Source organism: Bombina bombina, chromosome 3 (genome assembly GCF_027579735.1).
Source record: "Bombina bombina isolate aBomBom1 chromosome 3, aBomBom1.pri, whole genome shotgun sequence".
NCBI classification, from domain to species: Eukaryota; Metazoa; Chordata; class Amphibia; order Anura; family Bombinatoridae; genus Bombina; species Bombina bombina.
The window spans coordinates 361221374-361243296 of NC_069501.1; the positions used below are offsets into that span (position 1 = coordinate 361221374).

Sequence of the window (21923 nt, forward strand, 5' to 3'; positions counted from 1 at the left end):
TTAGGTGACCTGATTTGCTCCCTCCCTTCATCCGTGTCCTAAAGCTTTGGTATTGGTTCCCACAAGTAAGGATGACGCCGTGGACCGGACACACCTATGTTGGAGAAAACAGAATTTATGTTTACCTGATAAATTACTTTCTCCAACGGTGTGTCCGGTCCACGGCCCGCCCTGGTTTTTTTAATCAGGTCTGATAATTTATTTTCTTTAACTACAGTCACCACGGTAACATATGGTTTCTCCTATGCAAATATTCCTCCTTAACGTCGGTCGAATGACTGGGGTAGGCGGAGCCTAGGAGGGATCATGTGACCAGCTTTGCTGGGCTCTTTGCCATTTCCTGTTGGGGAAGAGAATATCCCACAAGTAAGGATGACGCCGTGGACCGGACACACCGTTGGAGAAAGTAATTTATCAGGTAAACATAAATTCTGTTTTTCGTTCCTTTCGCAATTTCAGGAACGGACCGGCTTCCAACTCTGCAGCCTCTAGACAAGAGGGTAACGCTTCCCAGACTAAACCAGCTTGGAAACCAATGCAAGGCTGGAACAAGGGTAAACAGGCCAAGAAGCCTGCTGCTGCTACCAAGACAGCATGAAGAGGTAGCCCCCGATCCTGTACCGGATCTAGTAGGGGCAGACTCTCTCTCTTTGCTCAGGCTTGGGCAAGAGATGTTCCGGATCCCTGGGCACTAGAAATAGTCTCTCAGGGTTATCTTCTAGAATTCAAGGAACTGCCCCCAAGGGGAAGGTTCCACATGTCTCGCTTGTCTTCAGACCAAATAAAGAGACAGGCATTCTTACATTGTGTAGAAGACCTGTTAAAGATGGGAGTGATACACTCAGTTCCAACTGTGGAACAAGGTCAGGGGTTTTACTCAAACCTGTTTGTAGTTCCCAAAAAAGAAGGAACTTTCAGACCAATTCTGGATTTAAAAATTCTAAACAAATTTCTCAGAGTTCCATCGTTCAAAATGGAAACCATTCGAACAATTTTACCTACAATCCAGGAGGGTCAATATATGACTACCGTGGATTTAAAGGATGCGTACCTACATATTCCTATCCACAAAGATCATCATCAGTTCCTAAGGTTCGCCTTTCTGGACAAACATTACCAGTTCGTGGCTCTTCCATTCGGTTTAGCCACTGCTCCCAGAATTTTCACAAAGGTGCTAGGGTCCCTTTTAGCGGTTCTAAGACCGAGGGGCATTGCAGTGGCACCTTATCTAGATGACATTCTAATTCAAGCGTCGTCTCTTTCCAAGGCAAAGGCTCATACAGACATTGTTTTAGCCTTTCTCAGGGTGGAAGGTGAACGTAGAAAAGAGTTACCTTTCTCAGTCAACAAGAGTTCCCTTTTTGGGAACAATAATAGATTCTTTAGAAATGAAGATCTTCCTGACAGAGGTCAGCAAGTCAAAGCTTCTAAACGCTTGTCAAGTTCTTCACTCTATTCTGCAGCCTTCCATAGCTCAGTGCATGGAAGTAGTAGGATTGATGGTTGCAGCAATGGACATAGTTCCTTTTGCTCGAATTCATCTAAGACCATTACAACTGTGCATGCTCAATCAGTGGAATGGGGACTATGCAGACTTGTCTCCCCAGATTCAAGTAGACCAGGTAACCAGAGACTCACTCCGTTGGTGGTTGACTCAGGATCACCTGTCTCAGGGAATGAGTTTCCGCAGACCAGAGTGGGTCATTGTCACGACCGACGCCAGTCTATTAGGCTGGGGCGCGGTCTGGGACTCCCTGAAAGCTCAGGGTTTATGGTCTCGGGAAGAGTCTCTTCTCCCGATAAACATCCTGGAACTGAGAGCGATATTCAATGCGCTCCAGGCTTGGCCTCAACTAGCGAAGGCCGGATTCATAAGATTCCATTCGGACAACATGACTGTAGCTTACATCAACCATCAGGGAGGAACAAAGAGTTCCTTGGCGATGAGAGAGGTATCCAAGATCATCAAATGGGCGGAGGATCACTCCTGCCACCTATCTGCAATTCACATCCCAGGAGTAGACAACTGGGAGGCGGATTATTTGAGTCGTCAGACTTTCCATCCGGGGGAGTGGGAACTCCATCCGGAGGTCTTTGCCCAGTTAACCCAATTATGGGGCATTCCAGACATGGATCTGATGGCGTCCCGTCAGAACTTCAAGGTTCCTTGCTACGGGTCCAGATCCAGGGATCCCAAGGCGACTCTAGTGGATGCATTAGTGGCGCCTTGGTCGTTCAACCTAGCTTATGTGTTTCCACTGTTTCCACTCCTTCCCATGCTCGTAGCCAGGATCAAACAGGAGAAGGCCTTGGTGATTCTGATAGCTCCTGCGTGGCCACGCAGGACTTGGTATGCAGACCTGGTGAATATGTCATCGGCTCCACCATGGAAGCTACCTTTGAGACAGGATCTTCTAGTACAAGGTCCATTCGAACATCCAAATCTAGTTTCTCTGCAGCTGACTGCTTGGAAATTGAACGCTTGATTTTATCTAAGCGTGGATTTTCAAATTCAGTGATTGATACTCTGGTCCAAGCCAGAAAACCTGTGACTAGAAAGATTTACCATAAAATATGGAAAAAATATATCTGTTGGTGTGAATCCAAGGGATTCTCCTGGAGTAAAATTAAAATTCCTAAGATTCTTTCCTTTCTCCAAGAGGGTTTGGATAAAGGGTTGTCAGCGAGTTCTCTAAAGGGACAGATTTCTGCTTTATCTGTCTTGTTACACAAACGACTGGCAGCTGTGCCAGATGTACAAGCTTTTGTACAGGCTTTGGTCAGAATCAAGCCTGTCTACAGACCCATGACTCCTCCTTGGAGTCTAAATTTAGTTCTTTCAGTTCTTCAAGGGGTTCCGTTTGAACCTTTACATTCCGTAGATATCAAGTTACTATCTTGGAAAGTTCTGTTTTTGGTTGCTATTTCTTCTGCTAGAAGAGTTTCTGAATTATCTGCTTTGCAGTGTGATCCACCCTATCTGGTGTTCCATTCAGATAAGGTTGTTTTGCGTACTAAGCCTGGTTTTCTTCCAAAAGTTGTTTCCAACAAGAATATTAACCAGGAAATAGTTGTTCCTTCTCTGTGTCCGAAACCAGTTTCAAAGAAGGAATGTTTGTTACACAATTTAGATGTAGTCCGTGCTTTAAAGTTCTATTTAGAAGCAACAAAGGATTTTAGACAAACCTCATCTTTGTTTGTCGTTTACTCTGGTAAGAGGAGAGGACAAAAAGCTACTGCTACCTCTCTTTCTTTCTGGCTGAAAAGCATTATCCGATTGGCCTATGAGACTGCCGGACGGCAGCCTCCTGAACGAATCACAGCTCACTCTACTAGGGCTGTGGCTTCCACATGGGCCTTCAAGAACGAGGCTTCTGTTGATCAGATATGTAAGGCAGCGACTTGGTCTTCTCTGCACACTTTTGCCAAATTCTACAAATTTGATACTTCTGCTTCTTCGGAGGCTATTTTTGGGAGAAAGGTTTTGCAAGCCGTGGTGCCTTCCATTTAGGTAACCTGATTTGCTCCCACCCTTCATCTGTGTCCTAAAGCTTTGGTATTGGTTCCCACAAGTAATGGATGACGCCGTGGACCGGACACACCAATGTTGGAGAAAACAGAATTTATGCTTACCTGATAAATTACTTTCTCCAACGGTGTGTCCGGTCCACGGCCCGCCCTGGTTTTTTAATCAGGTTTGAACAATTTTTTTTCTCTATACACTACAGTCACCACGGCACCCTATAGTTTCTCCTTTTTTTTCTCCTAACCGTCGGTCGAATGACTGGGGGGCGGAGCCTGAGGAGGGGCTATATGGACAGCTTTTGCTGTGCTCTTTGCCATTTCCTGTTGGGGAAGAGAATATTCCCACAAGTAATGGATGACGCCGTGGACCGGACACACCGTTGGAGAAAGTAATTTATCAGGTAAGCATAAATTCTGTTTTTAGCCATCCGATGCAGAGAGAGCCACTCTGTGGCCCTCTCTGCATCGGCTATCCATGGCCGTTATCGTTGGTGGGTGGGAGCTCATCCAGGGAGGTGGGTGGGCAGTCATTGGTGGAGGAGGGGGGAGGGATCACGGGAGATCTGAGCAAACAGCAAAAATATGCTGTAGATCTGAGGGTGGGAGAGAGGACTGGGGAGGGTGGTATTTTAAAATTAAGTGATCTGGGAGAGGGTGGGGGGTTGGATGTTGAGGGGGGGGCAGCTACACTACAGAAATAAAGAAAAATATTTAATAAAATAATAAAAAAATACATTGTTATTGCAAACTGGGTACTGGCAGACAGCTGCTAGTACCCAATATGGCGCACAATAAGGCAGGGGGGGGGTAAAAAGCTGTCGGGTTGGGATTAGGGAGGTTGGGGGCTAAGGGGGGGGTCCTACACAGCAGAAGATTTTTTTTTTTTTTAAACCTAACCCCCCCCCCCCCCCCCCAAAAAAAAACTTTTATTTTAGTACTGGCAGACTTTCTGCCAGTACTTAAGATGGCGGGGACAATTGTGGGGTGGGGGAGGGAAGGGAGCTGTTTGGGAGGGATCAGGGGGTGGGATGTGTCAGGTGGGAGGCTGATCTCTACACTAAAGCTGAAATTAACCCTGCAAGCTCCCTACAAGCTACCTAGTTAACCCCTTCACTGCTAGCCATAATATACGTGTGATGAGCAGAGGCATTTAGCGACCTTCTAACTACCAAAAAGCAACGCCAAAGCCATATATGTCTGCTATTTCTGAACAAAGGGGATCCCAGAGAAGCATTTACAACAATTTGTGCCATAATTGCACTAGCTGTTTGTAAATAATTTCAGTGAGAAACCTAAAATTGTGAAAAATTACAAGTTTTTTTTTAATTTGATCGCATTTGGCGGTGAAATGGTGGCATAAAATATACCAGCATGGGCCTAGATCAATACTTGGGGTTGTCTACTACACTAAAGCTAAAATTAACCCTACAAGCTCCCTACATGCTCCCTAATTAACCCCTTCACTGCTGCGCATAATAAACATGTGGTGCGCAGTGGCATTTAGCGGCCTTCTAATTACCAAAAAGCACCGCCAAAGCCATATATGTCTGCTATTTCTGAACAAAGGGGATTCCAGAGAAGTATTTACAACCATTTGTGCCATAATTGCACAAGCTGTTTGTAAATAATTTCAGTGAGAAACCTAAAATTGTGAATTATTTTAAGTTTTTTTTAATTTGATCGCATTTGGCGGTGAAATGGTGGCATGAAATATACCAAAATGGGCAGTTCAATTCTTGGGGTTGTCTACTACACTACACTAAACTAAAGCTAAAATTAACCCTATAAGCTCGCTACATGCTCCCTAATTAACCCCTTCACTGCTGGGCATAATACACGTGTGGTGCGCAGTGGCATTTAGCGGCCTTCTAATTACCAAAAAGCAACGTCAAAGCCATATATGTCTGCTATTTCTGAACAAAGGGGATCCCAGAGAAGCATTTAAAACCATTTGTCCCATAATTGCACAAGCTGTTTGTAAATAATTTCAGTGAGAAACCTAAAGTTTGTGAAAAAGTGAACAATTTTTTTATTTGATCGCATTTGGCGGTGAAATGGTGGCATGAAATATACCAAAATGGGCTAGATCAATACTTTGGGATGTCTTCTAAAAAATATATATATACATGTCAAAGGATATTCAGGGATTCCTGACAGATATCAGTGTCCCAATGTAACTAGCGCTAATTTTGAAAAAAAGTGGTTTGGAAATAGCAAAGTGCTACTTGTATTTAGTGCCCTATAACTTGCAAAGAACATGTAAACATTGGGTATTTCTAAACTCAGGACAAAATTTAGAAACTATTTAGCATGGGTGTTTTTTGGTGGTTGTAGATGTGCAACAGATTTTGGGGGTCAAAGTTTGAAAAAATTGTTTTTTTTCCTCATATTTTATTAAAAAAAATATAGTAAATTATAAGATATGATGAAAATAATGGTACCTTTAGAAAGTCCATTTAATGGCAAGAAAAACGGTATATAATATGTGTGGGTACAGTAAATTAGTAAGAGGAAAATTACAGCTAAACACAAACACCACAGAAATGTAAAAATAGCCTTGGTCCCAAACGGTCAACAAATGGAAAAGTGCTCTGGTCACTAAGGGGTTAAACATATTTTTATTTTTTTTGTCACTTGAACAGTTTTTTATTTCTTTTTGAATAAATATTTATGAACCTTCCATAATTAGTTTATAGTGTTATATAAAATGTTTGGGTGTAGTAGAATATTTAGAGTCTTAACCATTGTTTTCTTCATGATGGATGTCCATGAAAAATAAAGAATGTTTTACTAGTTTTAGATTTCATTTTCTCTTAGCAAAATCTCGTTCCAGCGCTGTCACTGGTCACTAGATTTACCACATTTATTAATTTGCTCTGTTCAGTAGCACAATATTTTAATACCCCTTTATTACTCTTCAAAATAAATGCCAATAAAATAAGTAAAATTTGACTGCTTCTGTTTGTATAATGGGTCTTTTCATATAGAAAACATAGAAAGGTTCTGCTATCAGCCACCTTTCATTTCAATTGGGAGCTTCTAAGTAAGTTTTTAAAATGTTTTACACTGGATTTTTATATCATTATGTGTGCAAATTATTCTTTATAGTAGTGTCTATTACATGCAGTTATATCAAAATTGGTGTACACTGTCCTTTTAAGACTGAATTTTTAAAAATATATCCTTAAAAAGTTACAAAATTTCATTATTTTAAAACTATAGGAGCCAGATGACCAAGAGGCCCCTGAGGAACACGAGTCCTCCCCACCCGAAGATGCCCCATTGTACCCCCATTCTCCTGGTTCCCAGTATCAGCAGGTATAAGAACATTTTTATAATTTTACTGAATTATACAATTTGAAATGTGGATGACCGGTAATTATGCTAATAATATATCTTTTAAAATGTTGGAATTCTACTATTTTTGCTTTTCTCATTTTCATGGTTTACTTTCACTTAACTTTCAGGCACTTTTTTTCTTACAAAAGGTGAATTTTTATGCCCCAAAGATTTTTAAGAAAAAAAGTTGCTGACTTAATAAAGATTATCTGCTATAATGGGCTTCTTTCTTTTAGCTAGTTTTAAATACAATGTTATCCAGGGGAGGGGAAGCACATTTATCCTCAGTCTATCCATTTTTGTAATTTTTAACTGAATTGTGCTTTGAGGAGTTTTGTCTTTAACACATAACTTTTTACATATTGTGTGTGGTTGATATGGTATTGGGAAAACAGTTTGTTTCCCCAAAACGTCACTTCAGCTATAGTGCAGTCTTTGATTAAAAACAATAGCCAATGTATCCCAAAATGTGGAACCTTTTATTGTACTTGGTTAAGTGTAATAAATATGCTGTAGGCCCCTTCCATGTCACTTTATTCTATTATTTGCTTAAACACATTTAAAACTATGTAATCCTATTATTAGTTTATCACACTTTATTCCTATGTTATCTTACAGTGTGTGGAAAAGATGCAAACAACTTATGTTAACATTGTACTTTTAATATTTTTAGAATAACCATTTGCATGGACAACCATATACAGGCCCAGCAGCACATCACATGAACAATCCTCAGCGGACAGGCCAACGAGCACAAGAAGACTTTGAAGGCAATGAAGAAGTTCCCCTGATTCAAACTAAAGATTAGCGAACACACATAATCAATTTACTTAACTCCTCCAAGACTGTGCACCCAGGCCTTACAGTCCAACCTTCCTTTGTGTCTGGCTAATATTTAAAACTAGAGAAAAAAACTATTCCTAATCAACCTGGAGTGAAGAGTCTATTCACTGTCTTATCTGCAGAAAATTGCTGTCCATATATAACCCGCCTGCAGTGGAAAGTGTATAGTGTTTTGTAATAAAAAGGCCTGATGCTAATGTGTAAATGGCAAAGGTGTACATAGTATATTAATGTTTGACTGTTAATTCTTGAGCAAGATATTTTTTTTTCCAAATTGGGCTTGATGAAATTCACAGACTTACAGAAAAAAGAAAAAGGAACAAAATCTCCACCAAAAAAAAAAATAGTTTTTCAACTATCTGCTCTGCAAGTTTTTTTGTTTTTTTTTTTTTTTTTCCTGCTATATGACAGTTGGATCTTTACAACGAAAGAAAGGAAAAACCTTTTCATGTCAACCACAGAAATAGTTTATTGTTAACTCTTTGCCACTGAGTCTGTTTTATTCTAAGCAACTTGATGGCTGATAACTTTTTAATTATTTGGTTGATGTGGACAAGTGGCGATGTAACCTTTGTTTCTAGATTTATTTTCATTGCCTTCTTCATACTGGTATTAGTTAAAAAAGAAAAAAGAAAATCTTGTTATGCTGTAACATAGCATGGCTTCACACCAGATAAGTGTAGCCAGACATAGGGATATGGGAGGGTTGGTGGGGATTATATGCCATGATCTAAAAACAGTTGCACTGTTCTGAGCTTTTTTGTTTTGTTTTATTGGGGGGGTTTTTGTTTTATTATTTTTTTTTTGTTTGTTTTGTTTTCCCTTGATAATTAAGCAGGGGGACATAAACAATGAAACTGAGTTGCACATATGCCCATTTGTAATATTTGAAGATTGCTTGTGGGTTTCAATAGTTTTCAATAATCATTAGTAAACAAGAGGAGAATAAGAAAATTTAAAAATTAAAACAAATATGCAAACATTTGCTATGCCAGGAAGCCTGGAGCATAGTAGAGATGGAATTTTATGTGGTTGTACTTTTACTTTGGGAAAGTTTAATATAGACAAATGGTAGGCGTTTTTGTACCTTCTACTGCATCTCACAGTCAAGGCCTACAAAATTATACAATACACGTAAATGCCACTGCTCGGGTAAAATATGGTGGTATTTGCTTTGTAAAACAATGCTACTTGAAATTATAATGTAGCCCTTAACCTGTTCTTGTAACAAATATTTAACATAAGTAGAAGGTCTGAATAAAAGATAAACTACTGGTTCGTCAAATACAATTCCAAGATATAGTGATTCAAGAATAAAGATGTTTTATGAATTAAAGAAAAGCACCAGTAAATACTGTATTTAAAAAAACAAAAATAGTAACTTGAACGTGTGTATCTTTTGGAATCTTTCTAAAAAACCAAATACCCCTGCAGAAAGATACAGCCCACCCTATAATATTTAAATATTTTGCTGTTTTATTTTATAGAAATTATTTTGCTGAATTCACAAATAGAATTTGATTTAAGAAGAAATAAACTGTTCCGTTGTGTTTTTTTTATATATATATTTATATATATTAAATTGCACAGATATTTTTTTTGTATCCTTTTTATTAATTGGATTGTCAAAATGGATATTTTATTTTTGCTCCAGTAGTTTTTGCCCACTGCCAGAAAGTCAGCAGTCAAGAAGTTTTATACTTTTGCATATACATTACAACATTACATCAGCGTGTGTGTATTTTTCTTGGAGAATTTTATCTGCACCCAGGTGGCTGAAGTTGGAGGGAGGATTCTTTTTTGTTGTGTGTGTATGTACCTGTATGTATGTATATATATATATATATATATATATATATATATATATATATATATATAACAAGCAAATGTGATAGTGCACAAAAAGGATAAATGTCCCAGGGTAAGTAATCACAATGGTTATTTGCAGGTGGACCTTAGTGAGAAAAGGAAAAACGCATATAGGAAAGTCCTGTGATTATTAAAATATTAAAAAAGCAAAGAACGGTACTCACATTCTCTAGAGTTTCAAAATCAAGCTCTAGATATTAAGGTACAGGAAAATTTCTAATAGGAGATAAAGGCAAAGATCGATATCCCAGCTGGGTTAAAACTCCACATGGAATGAATCAGAAGTGGATACAAGAATATAACACTTTATTTAAAAACAAGTTAGTCACAAGGCATACATATGAGACTGTCCCAGTCAAAGACCACTGGCCGTGTTTTCACAGTGTCTACTGAATGCTGCTTACGGCCTGGAAAGGAACTAGACTCCGAGCGGACTGATGTCACAAAAGAGGCAGAGTCTTGTTCCTTACCAGACCATAAGCAGCATTCAGTAGACACTGTGAAAACACGGTCTTTGTTTACAGTGGTCTTTGACTAGGACAGTCTCATATGTATGCCTTGTGACTAACTTGGTTTTAAATAAAGTGTTATATTCTTTTATCCACTTCTGATTCATTCCATGTGGAGTTTTAACCCAGCTGGGATATTGATCCTTGTCTCCTATTAGGAGTTTTCCTGTGCCTTAATATCTAGAGCTTGATTTTGAAGCTCTAGAGACTGTGAGTACCGTTCTTTGTTTTTTTTAATATTTTAATAATCACAGGAGTTCACTATATGCGTTTTTCCTTTTCTCCCTGAGGTTCACCTGCAAATAACCATCGTGATTACCTACCCTGGGACATTTATCCTTTTTGTGCACTATCACATTTGCTTGTTATATTTTATTTATTTGATTGTGATTTGAGCAAGTTTATATATATATATATATATATATATATGTGTGTGTGTGTGTGTATGAATATATATATATATAAAACATAATTTATGTAAGAACTTACCTGATAAATTAATTTCTTTCATATTGGCAAGAGTCCATGAGCTAGTGACGTATGGGATATACAATCCTACCAGGAGGGGCAAAGTTTCCCAAACCTCAAAATGCCTATAAATAAACCACTCACCACACCCACAATTGAGTTTAACAAATAGCCAAGTAGTGGAGTGATAAAGAAAGGAGTAAAAAGCATCAACAAAGGAATTTGGAAATAATTGTGCTTTATACAAAAAAATCATAACCACCATAAAAAGGGTGGGCCTCATGGACTCTTGCCAATACGAGTTCTTACATAAATTGTTTTCTTTCATGTAATTGGCAAGAGTCCATGAGCTAGTGACGTATGGGATAGTAATACCCAAGATGTGGAACTCCACAGAAGAGTCACTAGAGAGGAAGGGATAAAATAATAACAGCCATTTTCCGCTGAAAAAAATAAATCCACAACCCAAAATATAAGTTTATTCTCATAATGAAAAGAAAAAACTCAAACATAAGCAGAGGAATCAAACTGAAACAGCTGCCTGAAAAACTTTTCTACCACAAACTGCTTCCGAAGATCAAAATGGTAGAATTTAGTAAATGTATGCAAAGAAGACCAAGTTGCTGCTTTGCAAATCTGATCAACTGAAGCTTCATTCTTAAAAGGCAGCGAAGTGGAGAATGATCTAGTATAATGAGCTGTAATTCTCTGAGGCGGGGCCTGACCCGACTCCAAATAAGTTTGATGAATCAAAAGCTTTAACCAAGAAGTCTTCCTGAAATCTTTAGTAGCTTCAATATAATATTTCAAAGCTCTTACCACATCCAAAGAATGTAAGTATCTCTCCAAAGAATTCTTAGGATTAGGACACAAAGAAGGGACAACAATTTATTTCATGTAATTGGCAAGAGTCCATGAGCTAGTGATGTATGGAATATACAAACCTACCAGAAGGGGCAAAGTTTCCCAAACCTCAAAATGCCTATAAATACACCCCTCACCACACCCACAATTCACTTTTACAAACTTTGCCTCCTATGGAGGTGGTGAAGTAAGATTGTGCTAAGATTTCTACGTTGATATGCACTTCTCAGCATTTTTGAAGCCCGATTCCTCTCAGAGTACAGTGAATGTCAGAGGGATGTGAAGGGAGTATCGCCTATTGAATGCAATGGTTTTCCTCACGGGATCTATTTCATAGGTTCTCTGTTATCGGTCATAGAGATCCATCTCCTACCTTCCTTTCTTTCATGTAATTAGCAAGAGTCCATGAGCTAGTGACGTATGGGATATACATTCCTACCAGGAGGGGCAAAGTTTCCCAAACCTCAAAATGCCTATAAATACACCCCTCACCACACCCACAAATCAGTTTTACAAACTTTGCCTCCTATGGAGATGGTGAAGTAAGTTTGTGCTAGATTCTACGTTGTCTACGGATCTTGTCCGGATGGCCTCTTGCCAACCGTGGACTCTTCCGTTAAGACCAGACCTTCTGTCGCAAGGTCCTTTTTTCCATCAGGATCTCAAATCCTTAAATTTAAAGGTATGGAGATTGAACGCTTGATTCTTAGTCAAAGAGGTTTCTCTGACTCTGTGATTAATACTATGTTACAGACTCGTAAATCCGTATCTAGGGAGATATATTATAGAGTCTGGAAGACTTATATTTCTTGGTGTCTTTCTCATCATTTTTCCTGGCATTCTTTTAGAATTCCGAGAATTTTACAGTTTCTTCAGGATGGTTTGGATAAAGGTTTGTCTGCAAGTTCCTTGAAAGGACAAATCTCTGCTCTTTCTGTTCTTTTTCACAGAAAGATTGCTAATCTTCCTGATATTCATTGTTTTGTACAAGCTTTGGTTCGTATAAAACCTGTCATTAAGTCAATTTCTCCTCCTTGGAGTTTGAATTTGGTTCTGGGGGCTCTTCAAGCTCCTCCGTTTGAACCTATGCATTCATTGGAAATTAAATTACTTTCTTGGAAAGTTTTGTTCCTTTTGGCCATCTCTTCTGCCAGAAGAGTTTCTGAATTATCTGCTCTTTCTTGTGAGTCTCCTTTTCTGATTTTTCATCAGGATAAGGCAGTGTTGCGAACTTCTTTTAAATTTTTACCTAAGGTTGTGAATTCTAACAACATTAGTAGAGAAATTGTGGTTCCTTCATTATGTCTTAATCCTAAGAATTCTAAGGAGAAATCATTGCATTCTTTGGATGTAGTTAGAGCTTTGAAATATTATGTTGAAGCTACTAAGAATTTCCGAAAGACTTCTAGTCTATTTGTTATCTTTTCCGGTTCTAGGAAAGGTCAGAAGGCCTCTGCCATTTCTTTGGCATCTTGGTTGAAATCTTTAATTCATCATGCTTATGTCGAGTCTGGTAAAACTCTGCCTCAAAGGATTACAGCTCATTCTACTAGGTCAGTTTCTACTTCCTGGGCGTTTAGGAATGAAGCTTCGGTTGATCAGATTTGCAAAGCAGCAACTTGGTCTTCTTTGCATACTTTTACTAAATTCTACCATTTTGATGTGTTTTCTTCTTCTGAAGCAGTTTTTGGTAGAAAAGTACTTCAGGCAGCTGTTTCAGTTTGATTCTTCTGCTTATAATTTCAGTTTTTTTCATTATAAGATTTAAACTTTAGTTTGGGTGTGGATTATTTTCCGCAGAATTGGCTGTCTTTATTTTATCCCTCCCTCTCTAGTGACTCTTGCGTGGAAGATCCACATCTTGGGTAGTCATTATCCCATACGTCACTAGCTCATGGACTCTTGCTAATTACATGAAAGAAAACATAATTTATGTAAGAACTTACCTGATAAATTAATTTCTTTCATATTAGCAAGAGTCCATGAGGCCCACCCTTTTTTGTGGTGGTTATGATTTTTTTGTATAAAGCACAATTATTCCAATTCCTTATTTTTTATGCTTTCGCACTTTTTTTCTTATCACCCCACTTCTTGGCTATGCGTTAAACTGATTTGTGGGTGTGGTGAGGGGTGTATTTATAGGCATTTTGAGGTTTGGGAACTTTGCCCCTCCTGGTAGGAATGTATAAACCATACGTCACTATCTCATGGACTCTTGCTAATATGAAAGAAATGAATTTATCAGGTAAGTTCTTACATAAATTATGTTTTTCAGATCGACGATATACTCTCATATTCAGTTACCTCTACTGATGACCGTTTCAGTACTGGTTTGGCTATCTGCTATATGTGGATGGGTGTGTCTTGGTAAGTATGTTTTCATTACTTAAGACACTCTCAGCTATGGTTTGGCACTTTATGTATTTATATAAAGTTCTAAATATATGTATTGTACTTATATTTGCCATGATTCAGGTTTTTAGTATATTTCCTTTTGCAGACTGTCAATTTCATATCTGGGAAATGCTTTTTTATGAAAATGTATTTCTTACCTGGGGTATAGTCTCTTTTTCAAATTGACTGTCTTTTGAATTCGCGGCAGAATTAGGCTCGCGAGGGTGCAAAATGCCAAAGTTTATTGCGTCATTTTTTTTGGCGCAAAGTTACGTTCGTTGACGCAAATTCCTAATTTCCGGTGTCTTAGTTGACGCCGAGTCCTTCACAAGGTTGCGTCATCTATGACACGAGTGTGTCGTTTCCAGACGTTTTTGGCAGGAAAAAAATATTTTTCTGTTTGTTGTGCGTCATACTTGGCGCCAAATATTTTCATTATTTAAGACCCCATTCCTATTTGCCTCTTGCCTTTTTTCTATGTCAGAGGGCTATGCTGTTTGCATTTTTTCCCATTCCTGAAACAGCCATATAAGGAAATTGATCATTTTGCTTTATATGTTGTTTTTTTCTCTTACATTTGCAAGATGTCCCAATCTGATCCTGTCTCAAAAATCACTGTTGGATCCCTGCTGCCTGATAAGTTCTACCAAAGCTAAGTGCATTTGTTGTAAACTTGAGGAGATTATACCTCCAGCTGTGGTTTGTAATAGTTGTCATGATAAACTTTTACATGCAGAAAATATATCCATCAGTAGTAGTTCACTGCCTGTTACTGTTCCCTCAACATCTAATGCACAAGATATACCTGTAAATTTAAAACAATTTATTTCTGATTCTATTCAGAAGGCTTTGTCTGCCATTCTGCCTTCTAATAAACGTATATGGTCTTTTAAAACTTCTCATAGAGTTGATGAGATTTCAAATGACCGGCAACATACTGATTTATGCTTCCCTGATGAGGATCTATTTGATTCAGAAGATCCTGCCTCAGATATTGACACCGACAAATCCTCTTATTTATTTAAAATGGAGTATATTCGTTCTTTGTTAAAAGAAGTGTTGATTACATTAGATATGGAGGAAACTAGTCCTCTTGATATTAAAACATTTAAATTCTGTTTATAAACCTCCTGTGGTTATTCCAGAGGTTTTTCCAGTTCCTGATGCTATTTCTGATATGATTTCTAAAGAATGGAATAGGCCTGGTACTTCTTTTATTCCTTTTTCAAGGTTTAAAACGTATCCTTTGCCAGCAGTTAGATTGGAGTTTTGTGAAAAGATCCCCAAAGTTGATGGGGCTATCTCTACTCTTGCTAAAAGTACTACTATTCCTAAGGAAGATAGTACTTCTTTTAAAGATCCTTTAGATAGGAAACTTGAATCTTATCTAAGGAAGGCTTATTTATATTCAGGTCATCTTCTTAGGCCTGCAATTTCTTTCACTGATGTTGCAGCTGCTTCAACTTTTTGGTTGGAAACTTTAGCGCAACAAGTATCGGGTCATGATTTGTCTAGCATTGTTAAATTGATTCAACATGCTAATAATTTCATTTGTGATGCCATTTTTGATATCATCAAAATTGATGTTAAATATATGTCTTTAGCTATTTTAGCTAGAAGAGCTTTGTGGCTCAAATTTTGGAATGCTTATATGACTTATAAGTCCAGATTGCTATCACTTTCCAAGGTGATAAATTATTTGGTTCTCAGTTGGATTCAATAATTTCAACTGTCACTGGGAGGAAGGGAGTTTTTTTGCTTCAGAATAAAAGACCTAAGGGTAAATCTAAAGCTTCTAACCGTTTTCGTTCCTTTCGACAAAATAAGGAACAGAAACCTAATCCTTCCCCCAAGGAATCTGTTTCCAATTGGAAGCCTTCTTCAAATTGGAATAAATCCAAGCCATTTAAGAGATCAAAGCCAGCCCCCAAGTACGCATGAAGGTGCGGCCCTCATTCCAGCTCAGCTGGTAGGGGGCAGATTAAAATTTTTCAAAGATGTTTGGATCAATTCGGTCAAAATCATTGGATTCAGAGTATTGTCTCTCAGGGGTACAGAATAGGATTCAGAGTAAGACCGCCTGTGAGAAGATTTTTTTCTCACACATTCTGGCAAACCCAGTAAAGGCTCAGGCTTTCCTGAATTGTGTTTCAGACCTGGAGTTATCAGGGGTAATCATGCCAGTTACGTTTCAGGAACAAGGTCTGGGGTTTTATTCAAATCTATTCATTGTTCCAAAGAAAGAAAATTCATTCCGACCAGTTTTGGATCTAAAGATTTTGAATCGATATGTAAGAGTACCAACTTTCAAAATGGTGACTATAAGGACTATTCTGCCTTTTGTTCAGCAAGGGCATTATATGTCCACAATAGACTTACAGGATGCATATCTTCATATTCTGATTCATCCGGACCACTATCGGTTCCTGAGATTCTCTTTTCTAGACAAGCATTACCAATTTGTTGCTCTTCCTTTTGGCCTGGCAACAGCTCCAAGAATCCTTTCAAAGGTTTTCTGTGCCCTACTCTCTGTAATCAGAGAGTGGGGTATTGCGGTGTTTCCTTATTTGGACGATATCTTGGTACTCGCTCAGTCTTTACGTTCTGCAGAATCTCACACAAATCAACTAGTGTTGTTTCTTCAAAGACATGGTTGGAGGATCAATTTACCTAAAAGTTCTTTGATTCCTCAGACAAAGGTAACCTTTTTAGGTTTCCAGATAGATTGTGTCCATGACTTCGTCTCTAACAGACAAAAGATGTTTGAAATTGGTTTTAGCTTGTCGGAACCTTCAGTCTCAGTCATTCCCTTCAGTAGCTATGTGCATGGAAGTTTTAGGTCTCATGACTGCAGCATCGGATGCGATCCCCTTTGCTTGTTTTCATATGAGACCTCTCCAGCTTTGTATGCTGAACCAATGGTGCAGGGATTATACAAGGATATCACAATTAATATCCTTAAATCCCAATTTTCTCTGACTTGGTGGTTAGATCACCATCGTATAATTCTAGGGGCCTCTTTCGTTCGTCCAACCTGGACTGTGATCACAACAGATGCAAGTCTTTCAGGTTGGGGAGCTGTCTGGGGATCTCTGACAGCACAAGGAGTTTGGAAATCTCAAGAGGCGAGATTACCAATCAATATTTTGGAACTCTGTGCAATTCTCAAGGCTCTTCAGTTTTGGCCTCTGTTGAAGAGAGAACCGTTCATTTGTTTTCAGACAGACAATATCACAACTGTGGCATATGTCAATCATCAGGGTGGGACTCATAGTCCTCAAGCTATGAAAGAAGTATCTCGGATACTTCTTTGGGCAGAATCCAGCTCCTGTCTAATTTCTGCGGTTCATATCCCAGGGAAGTGGATTATCTCAGTCAGACTTTACATCCGGGAGAATGGTCTCTCGACCCAGATGTGTTTTCTCAAATTGTTCAGATGTGGGGGCTTCCAGAAATAGATCTGATGGCATCTCATCTAAACAAAAAACTTCCCAGGTACCTGTCCTGTTCCAGGGATCCTCAGGCGGAAACAGTGGATGTGTTGACACTTCTGTGGTGTTATCAACCTGCTTATATTTTCCCGCCTCTAGTTCTTCCAAGAGTGATCTCCAAAATCATCATGAAGCAATCGTTTGTGCTGCTGGTGGCTCCAGCATGGTCTCACAGGTTTCGGTATGCGGATCTTGTTCAGATGTCTAGTTGCCAACCTTGGCCACTTCCATTAAGGCCAGACCATCTATCTCAAGGTCCGTTTTTCCATCAGGATCTCAAATCATTAAATTTGAAGGTATGGAAATTGAACGCTTAGTGCTTAGTCATAGATGTTTCTCTGACTCAGTGATTAATACTATGTTGCAGGCTCGTAATCTGTTTCTAGTAAGCTTTATTATCGAGTTTGGAAGACTTACATTTCATGGTGTTCTCATAAATTCTCTTGGCATTCTTTTAGAATTCCTAGAATTTTACAGTTTCTTCAGGATGGTTTGGATAAAGGTTTGTCTGCAAGTTCCTTGAAAGGACAAATCTCTGCTCCTTTTGTTTTATTCTACAGAAAAATTACTAAACTTCCTGATATATTCACTATTTTGTACAGGCTTTGGTTCGTATCAAGCCTGTCATTAAATCAATCCCTCCTGCTTGGAGTCTTAATTTTGTTTTGAAGGCTTTACAGGCTCCTCCATTTGATCCTATGCATTCTTTGGACATTAAACTACTTTCTTGGAAAGTGTTGTTCCTTTTGGCTATCTCTTCTGCTAGAATAGTTTCTGAATTATCTGCTCTCTCTTGTGAATCTCCTTTTCTGATTTTTCATCGGGATAAGGCAGTTTTGCGGACTTCATTTAAATTCTTACCTAAGGTTGTGAATTCTAACAACATTAATAGAGAAATTGTTGTCCCTTCTTTGTGTCCTAATCCTAAGAATTGTGTGGAGAGATCTTTACATTCTTTGGATGTGGTGAGAGCTCTGAAATATTATGTTGAAGCTACTAAAGATTTCATGAAGACTTCTAGTCTATTTGTTATCTTTTCTGCTGTTTCTTTGGCATCGTGGTTAAAGCTTTTGATTCATCAAGCTTATTTGGAGTCGGGTAAAGCCCCGCCTCAGAGAATTACAGCTCATTCTGCTAGATCAGTTTCCACTTCTTGGGCTTTTAAGAATGAAGCTTCAGTTGATCAGATTTGCAAAGCAGCAACTTGGTCTTCTTTGCATACATTAACTAAATTCTACCATTTTTATGTATTTGCTTCGTCGGAAGCAGTTTTTGATAGGAAAGTTCTTCAGGCAGCGGTTTCAGTTTGATTCTTCTGCTTATGATTTAAGTTTTTCGTTTTTTTTGAGAATAAACTTATATTTGGGTTGTGGGTTCATTTTTTTCAGTGAAATTGCTGTTTTTATTTTGTCCCTCCCTCTCTAGTGACTCTTGCGTGGAGTTCCACATCTTGGGTATTGCTATCCCATACGTCACTAGCTCATGGACTCTTGCCAATTACATGAAAGAAAACATAATTTATGTAAGAACTTACCTGATAAATTCATTTCTTTCATATCGGCAAGAGTCCATGAGGCCCACCCCCTTTCCCCCTTTTTTATGGTGGTTATGATTTTTTTGTATAAAGCACAATTCTTTTCAAATTCCTTTGTTGATGCTTTTTACTCCTTTCTTTATCACCCCACTTCTTGGCTATTCATTAAACTGAATTGTGGGTGTGGTGAGGGGTGTATTTATAGGCATTTTGTGGTTTGGGAAACTTTGCCCCTCCTGATAGGGTTGTATATCCCATACGTCACTAGCTCATGGACTCTTGCCAATATGAAATAAATGAATTTATCAGGTAAGTTCTTATATAAATTATGTTTTCTCTATTAATGTTGTTAGAATTCACAACCTTAGGTAGAAATTTAAATGAAGTCCGCAAAACTGCCTTATCCTGATGGAAAATCAGAAACGGAGATTCACAAGAAAGAGCAGATAATTCAGAAAATCTTTTAGCAGAAGAGATGGCCAAAAGGAACAACACTTTCCAAGAAAGTACTTTAATGTCCAAAGAATGCATAGGCTCAAACGGAGGAGCCTGTAAAGCCATCAAAACCAATTTAAGACTCCAAGGAGGAGAAATTGATTTAATGACAGACCAAAGCCTGTACAAAACAGTGAATATCAGGAAACTTAGCAATCTTTCTGTGAAATAAAACAGATCTGTCCCTTCAATGAACTTGCAGACAAACCCTTATTCAAACCATCCTGAAGAAACTGTATAATTCTAAAAGAATGCCAGGAGAATTTGATGAGAAGAACACCATGAAATATAAGTCTTCCAAACTCGATAATAAATCTTCCTAGAAACAGATTTATGAGCCTGTAACATAGTATTAATCAATGAGTCAGAGAAACCTCTATGACTAAGCACTAGGCGTTCAATTTCCATACCTTCAAATTTAATGATTTGAGATCCTGATGGAAAAACGGACCTTGAGACAGAAGGTCGGTCTGCCCTTAATGGAAGTGGCCAAGGTTGGCAACTGGACATCCGAACAAGATCCGCATACCAAAACCTGTGATGCCATGCGGGAGCTACCAGCAACACAAACGATTGTTCCATGATGATCTTGGAAATCACTCTTGGAAGAAGAACCAGAGAGGCAGGAAAATATAAGCAGGTTGGTAACACAAAGGAACTACTAACACATCTACCGCTTCCGCTTGAGGATCCCTGGACAGGTACCTGGGTAGTTTATTGTTTAGATGGTAAGCTATCAGATCTATTTCTGTAAGACCCCACATCTGAACAATCTGAGAAAACGCATCTGGCTGAAGCGACCACTCCCTCGGATGTAAAGTCTGCTGATATAATCCACTTCCCAATTGTTGATACCTGGGATATGAACTGCAGAAATTAGACAGGAACTGGATTCCGCCCAAGCAAGTATCCAAGATACTTCTTTCATAGCTAGGGGACTGTGAGTCCCACCCTGATGATTGACATATGCCACAGTTGTGATATTGTCTGTCTGAAAACAAATGAATGGTTCTCTCTTCAACAGAGGCCAAACCTGAAGAGCCCTGAAAATAGCATGGAGTTCTAAAATATTGATTGGTAACCTCGCCTCTTGACATTTCCAAAACCCTTGTGCTGTCAGAGATCCCCAGACAGTTCCCCAACCTTAAAGACTTGCATCTGTTGTGATCACAATCCAGGTTGGACGAACAAAAGAAGCCCCTTGAACTATACGATGGTGATCTAACCAAGTCAGAGTCAAACATATTGGGATTTAAGGATATAAATTGTGATATCTTTGTATAATCCCTGCACCATTGGTTCAGCATACAAAGCTGGAGAGGTCTCCTATGAAAACGAGCAAAGGGGATTGCGTCCGATGCTGCAGTCATGAGACTTAAAACTTCCATGCACATAGCTACTGAAGGGAATGATTGAGACTGAAGGTTCCGACAAGCTGAAACCAATTTTAATTGTCTGTTAGATACAGAGTCATGGACACTGGTTCTATCTGGAAACCTAAAAAGGTGACCCTTGTCTGAGGAATCAAATAACTTTTTGGTAAATTGATCCTCCAACCATGTCTTTGAAGAAACAACACTAGTTGATTTGTGTGAGATTCTGCAGAATGTAAAGACTGAGCTAGTACCAAGATATCGTCCAAATAAGAAAACACTGCACTACCCCGTTCTCTGATTATAGAGAGTAGGGCACCGAGAACCTTTGAAAAGATTCTTGGAGGTGTCGCTAGGCCAAATGGAAGAGCAACAAATTGGTAATGCTTGTCTAGAAAAGAGAGTCTCAGAAACTGATAGTGGTCTGGATGAATCGGGATATGAAGATATGCATCCTGTAAGTCTATTGTGGACATATAATGCCCTTGCTGAACAAAAGGCAGAATAGTCCTTAAAGTCACCATTCTGAAAGATGGCACTCTTACATAACGATTCAAAATTTTCAGATCCAGAACCGGCCTGAATGAATTTTCTTTGGGACAATGAATAGATTTGAATAAAACCCCAGACCCTGTTCTTGAAACAGAACTGGTATGATTACCCCTGAAAGTTCCAGGTCTGAAACACACTTCAGAAAAGCCCGAGCCTTTACTTGATTTGCTGGGATGCGTGAGAGAGAAAAAATCTTCTCACAGGAGGTCTTACTCTGAATCCTATTTGGTACCCTTGAGAGACATTACCCTGAATCCATTGATTTTTGGACAGAATCTGCCCAAATGTTTTGGAAGAATCCTAATCTGCCCCCTACCAGCTGAGCTGGAATGAGGGCCGCACCTTCATGCAGACTTGGGGGCTGGCTTTGGTTTCTTAAACGGCTTGGATTTACTCCAACTTGAAGAAGGTTTCCAATTGGAACCAGATTCTTTGGGGGAAGGATTAGGTTTCTGTTCCTTACTTTGTCAAAAGGAATGAAAACGGTTAGAAGCTTTAGATTTACCCTTAGGTCTTTTATACTGAGGCAAAAAAACTCCCTTCCCCACAGTGACAGTTGAAATAATCGAATCCCACTGAGAACCAAATAACTTATTACCTTGAAAAGAGAGAGTAATCTAGACTTACATACCATGTCAGCATTCCAATATTTGAGCCACAAAGCTCT

The 21923-nt window shown here is 38.8% G+C and overlaps 1 protein-coding gene across 1 annotated transcript in view; it reads left to right on the top strand.

Annotated features, from left to right (window-relative positions):
- The window catches only part of USP9X (ubiquitin specific peptidase 9 X-linked), a gene marked incomplete in the record, with an annotated part of 1177890 nt that extends 1168646 nt beyond the window's left edge, over nucleotides 1-9244 (top strand). Inside the window, 2 exon segments of the mRNA XM_053706481.1 lie at nucleotides 6748-6843; nucleotides 7538-9244. Coding sequence (XP_053562456.1) covers nucleotides 6748-6843; nucleotides 7538-7672 — 231 coding nt within the window.
- Nucleotides 9245-21923: the final 12679 nt, after the last annotated feature.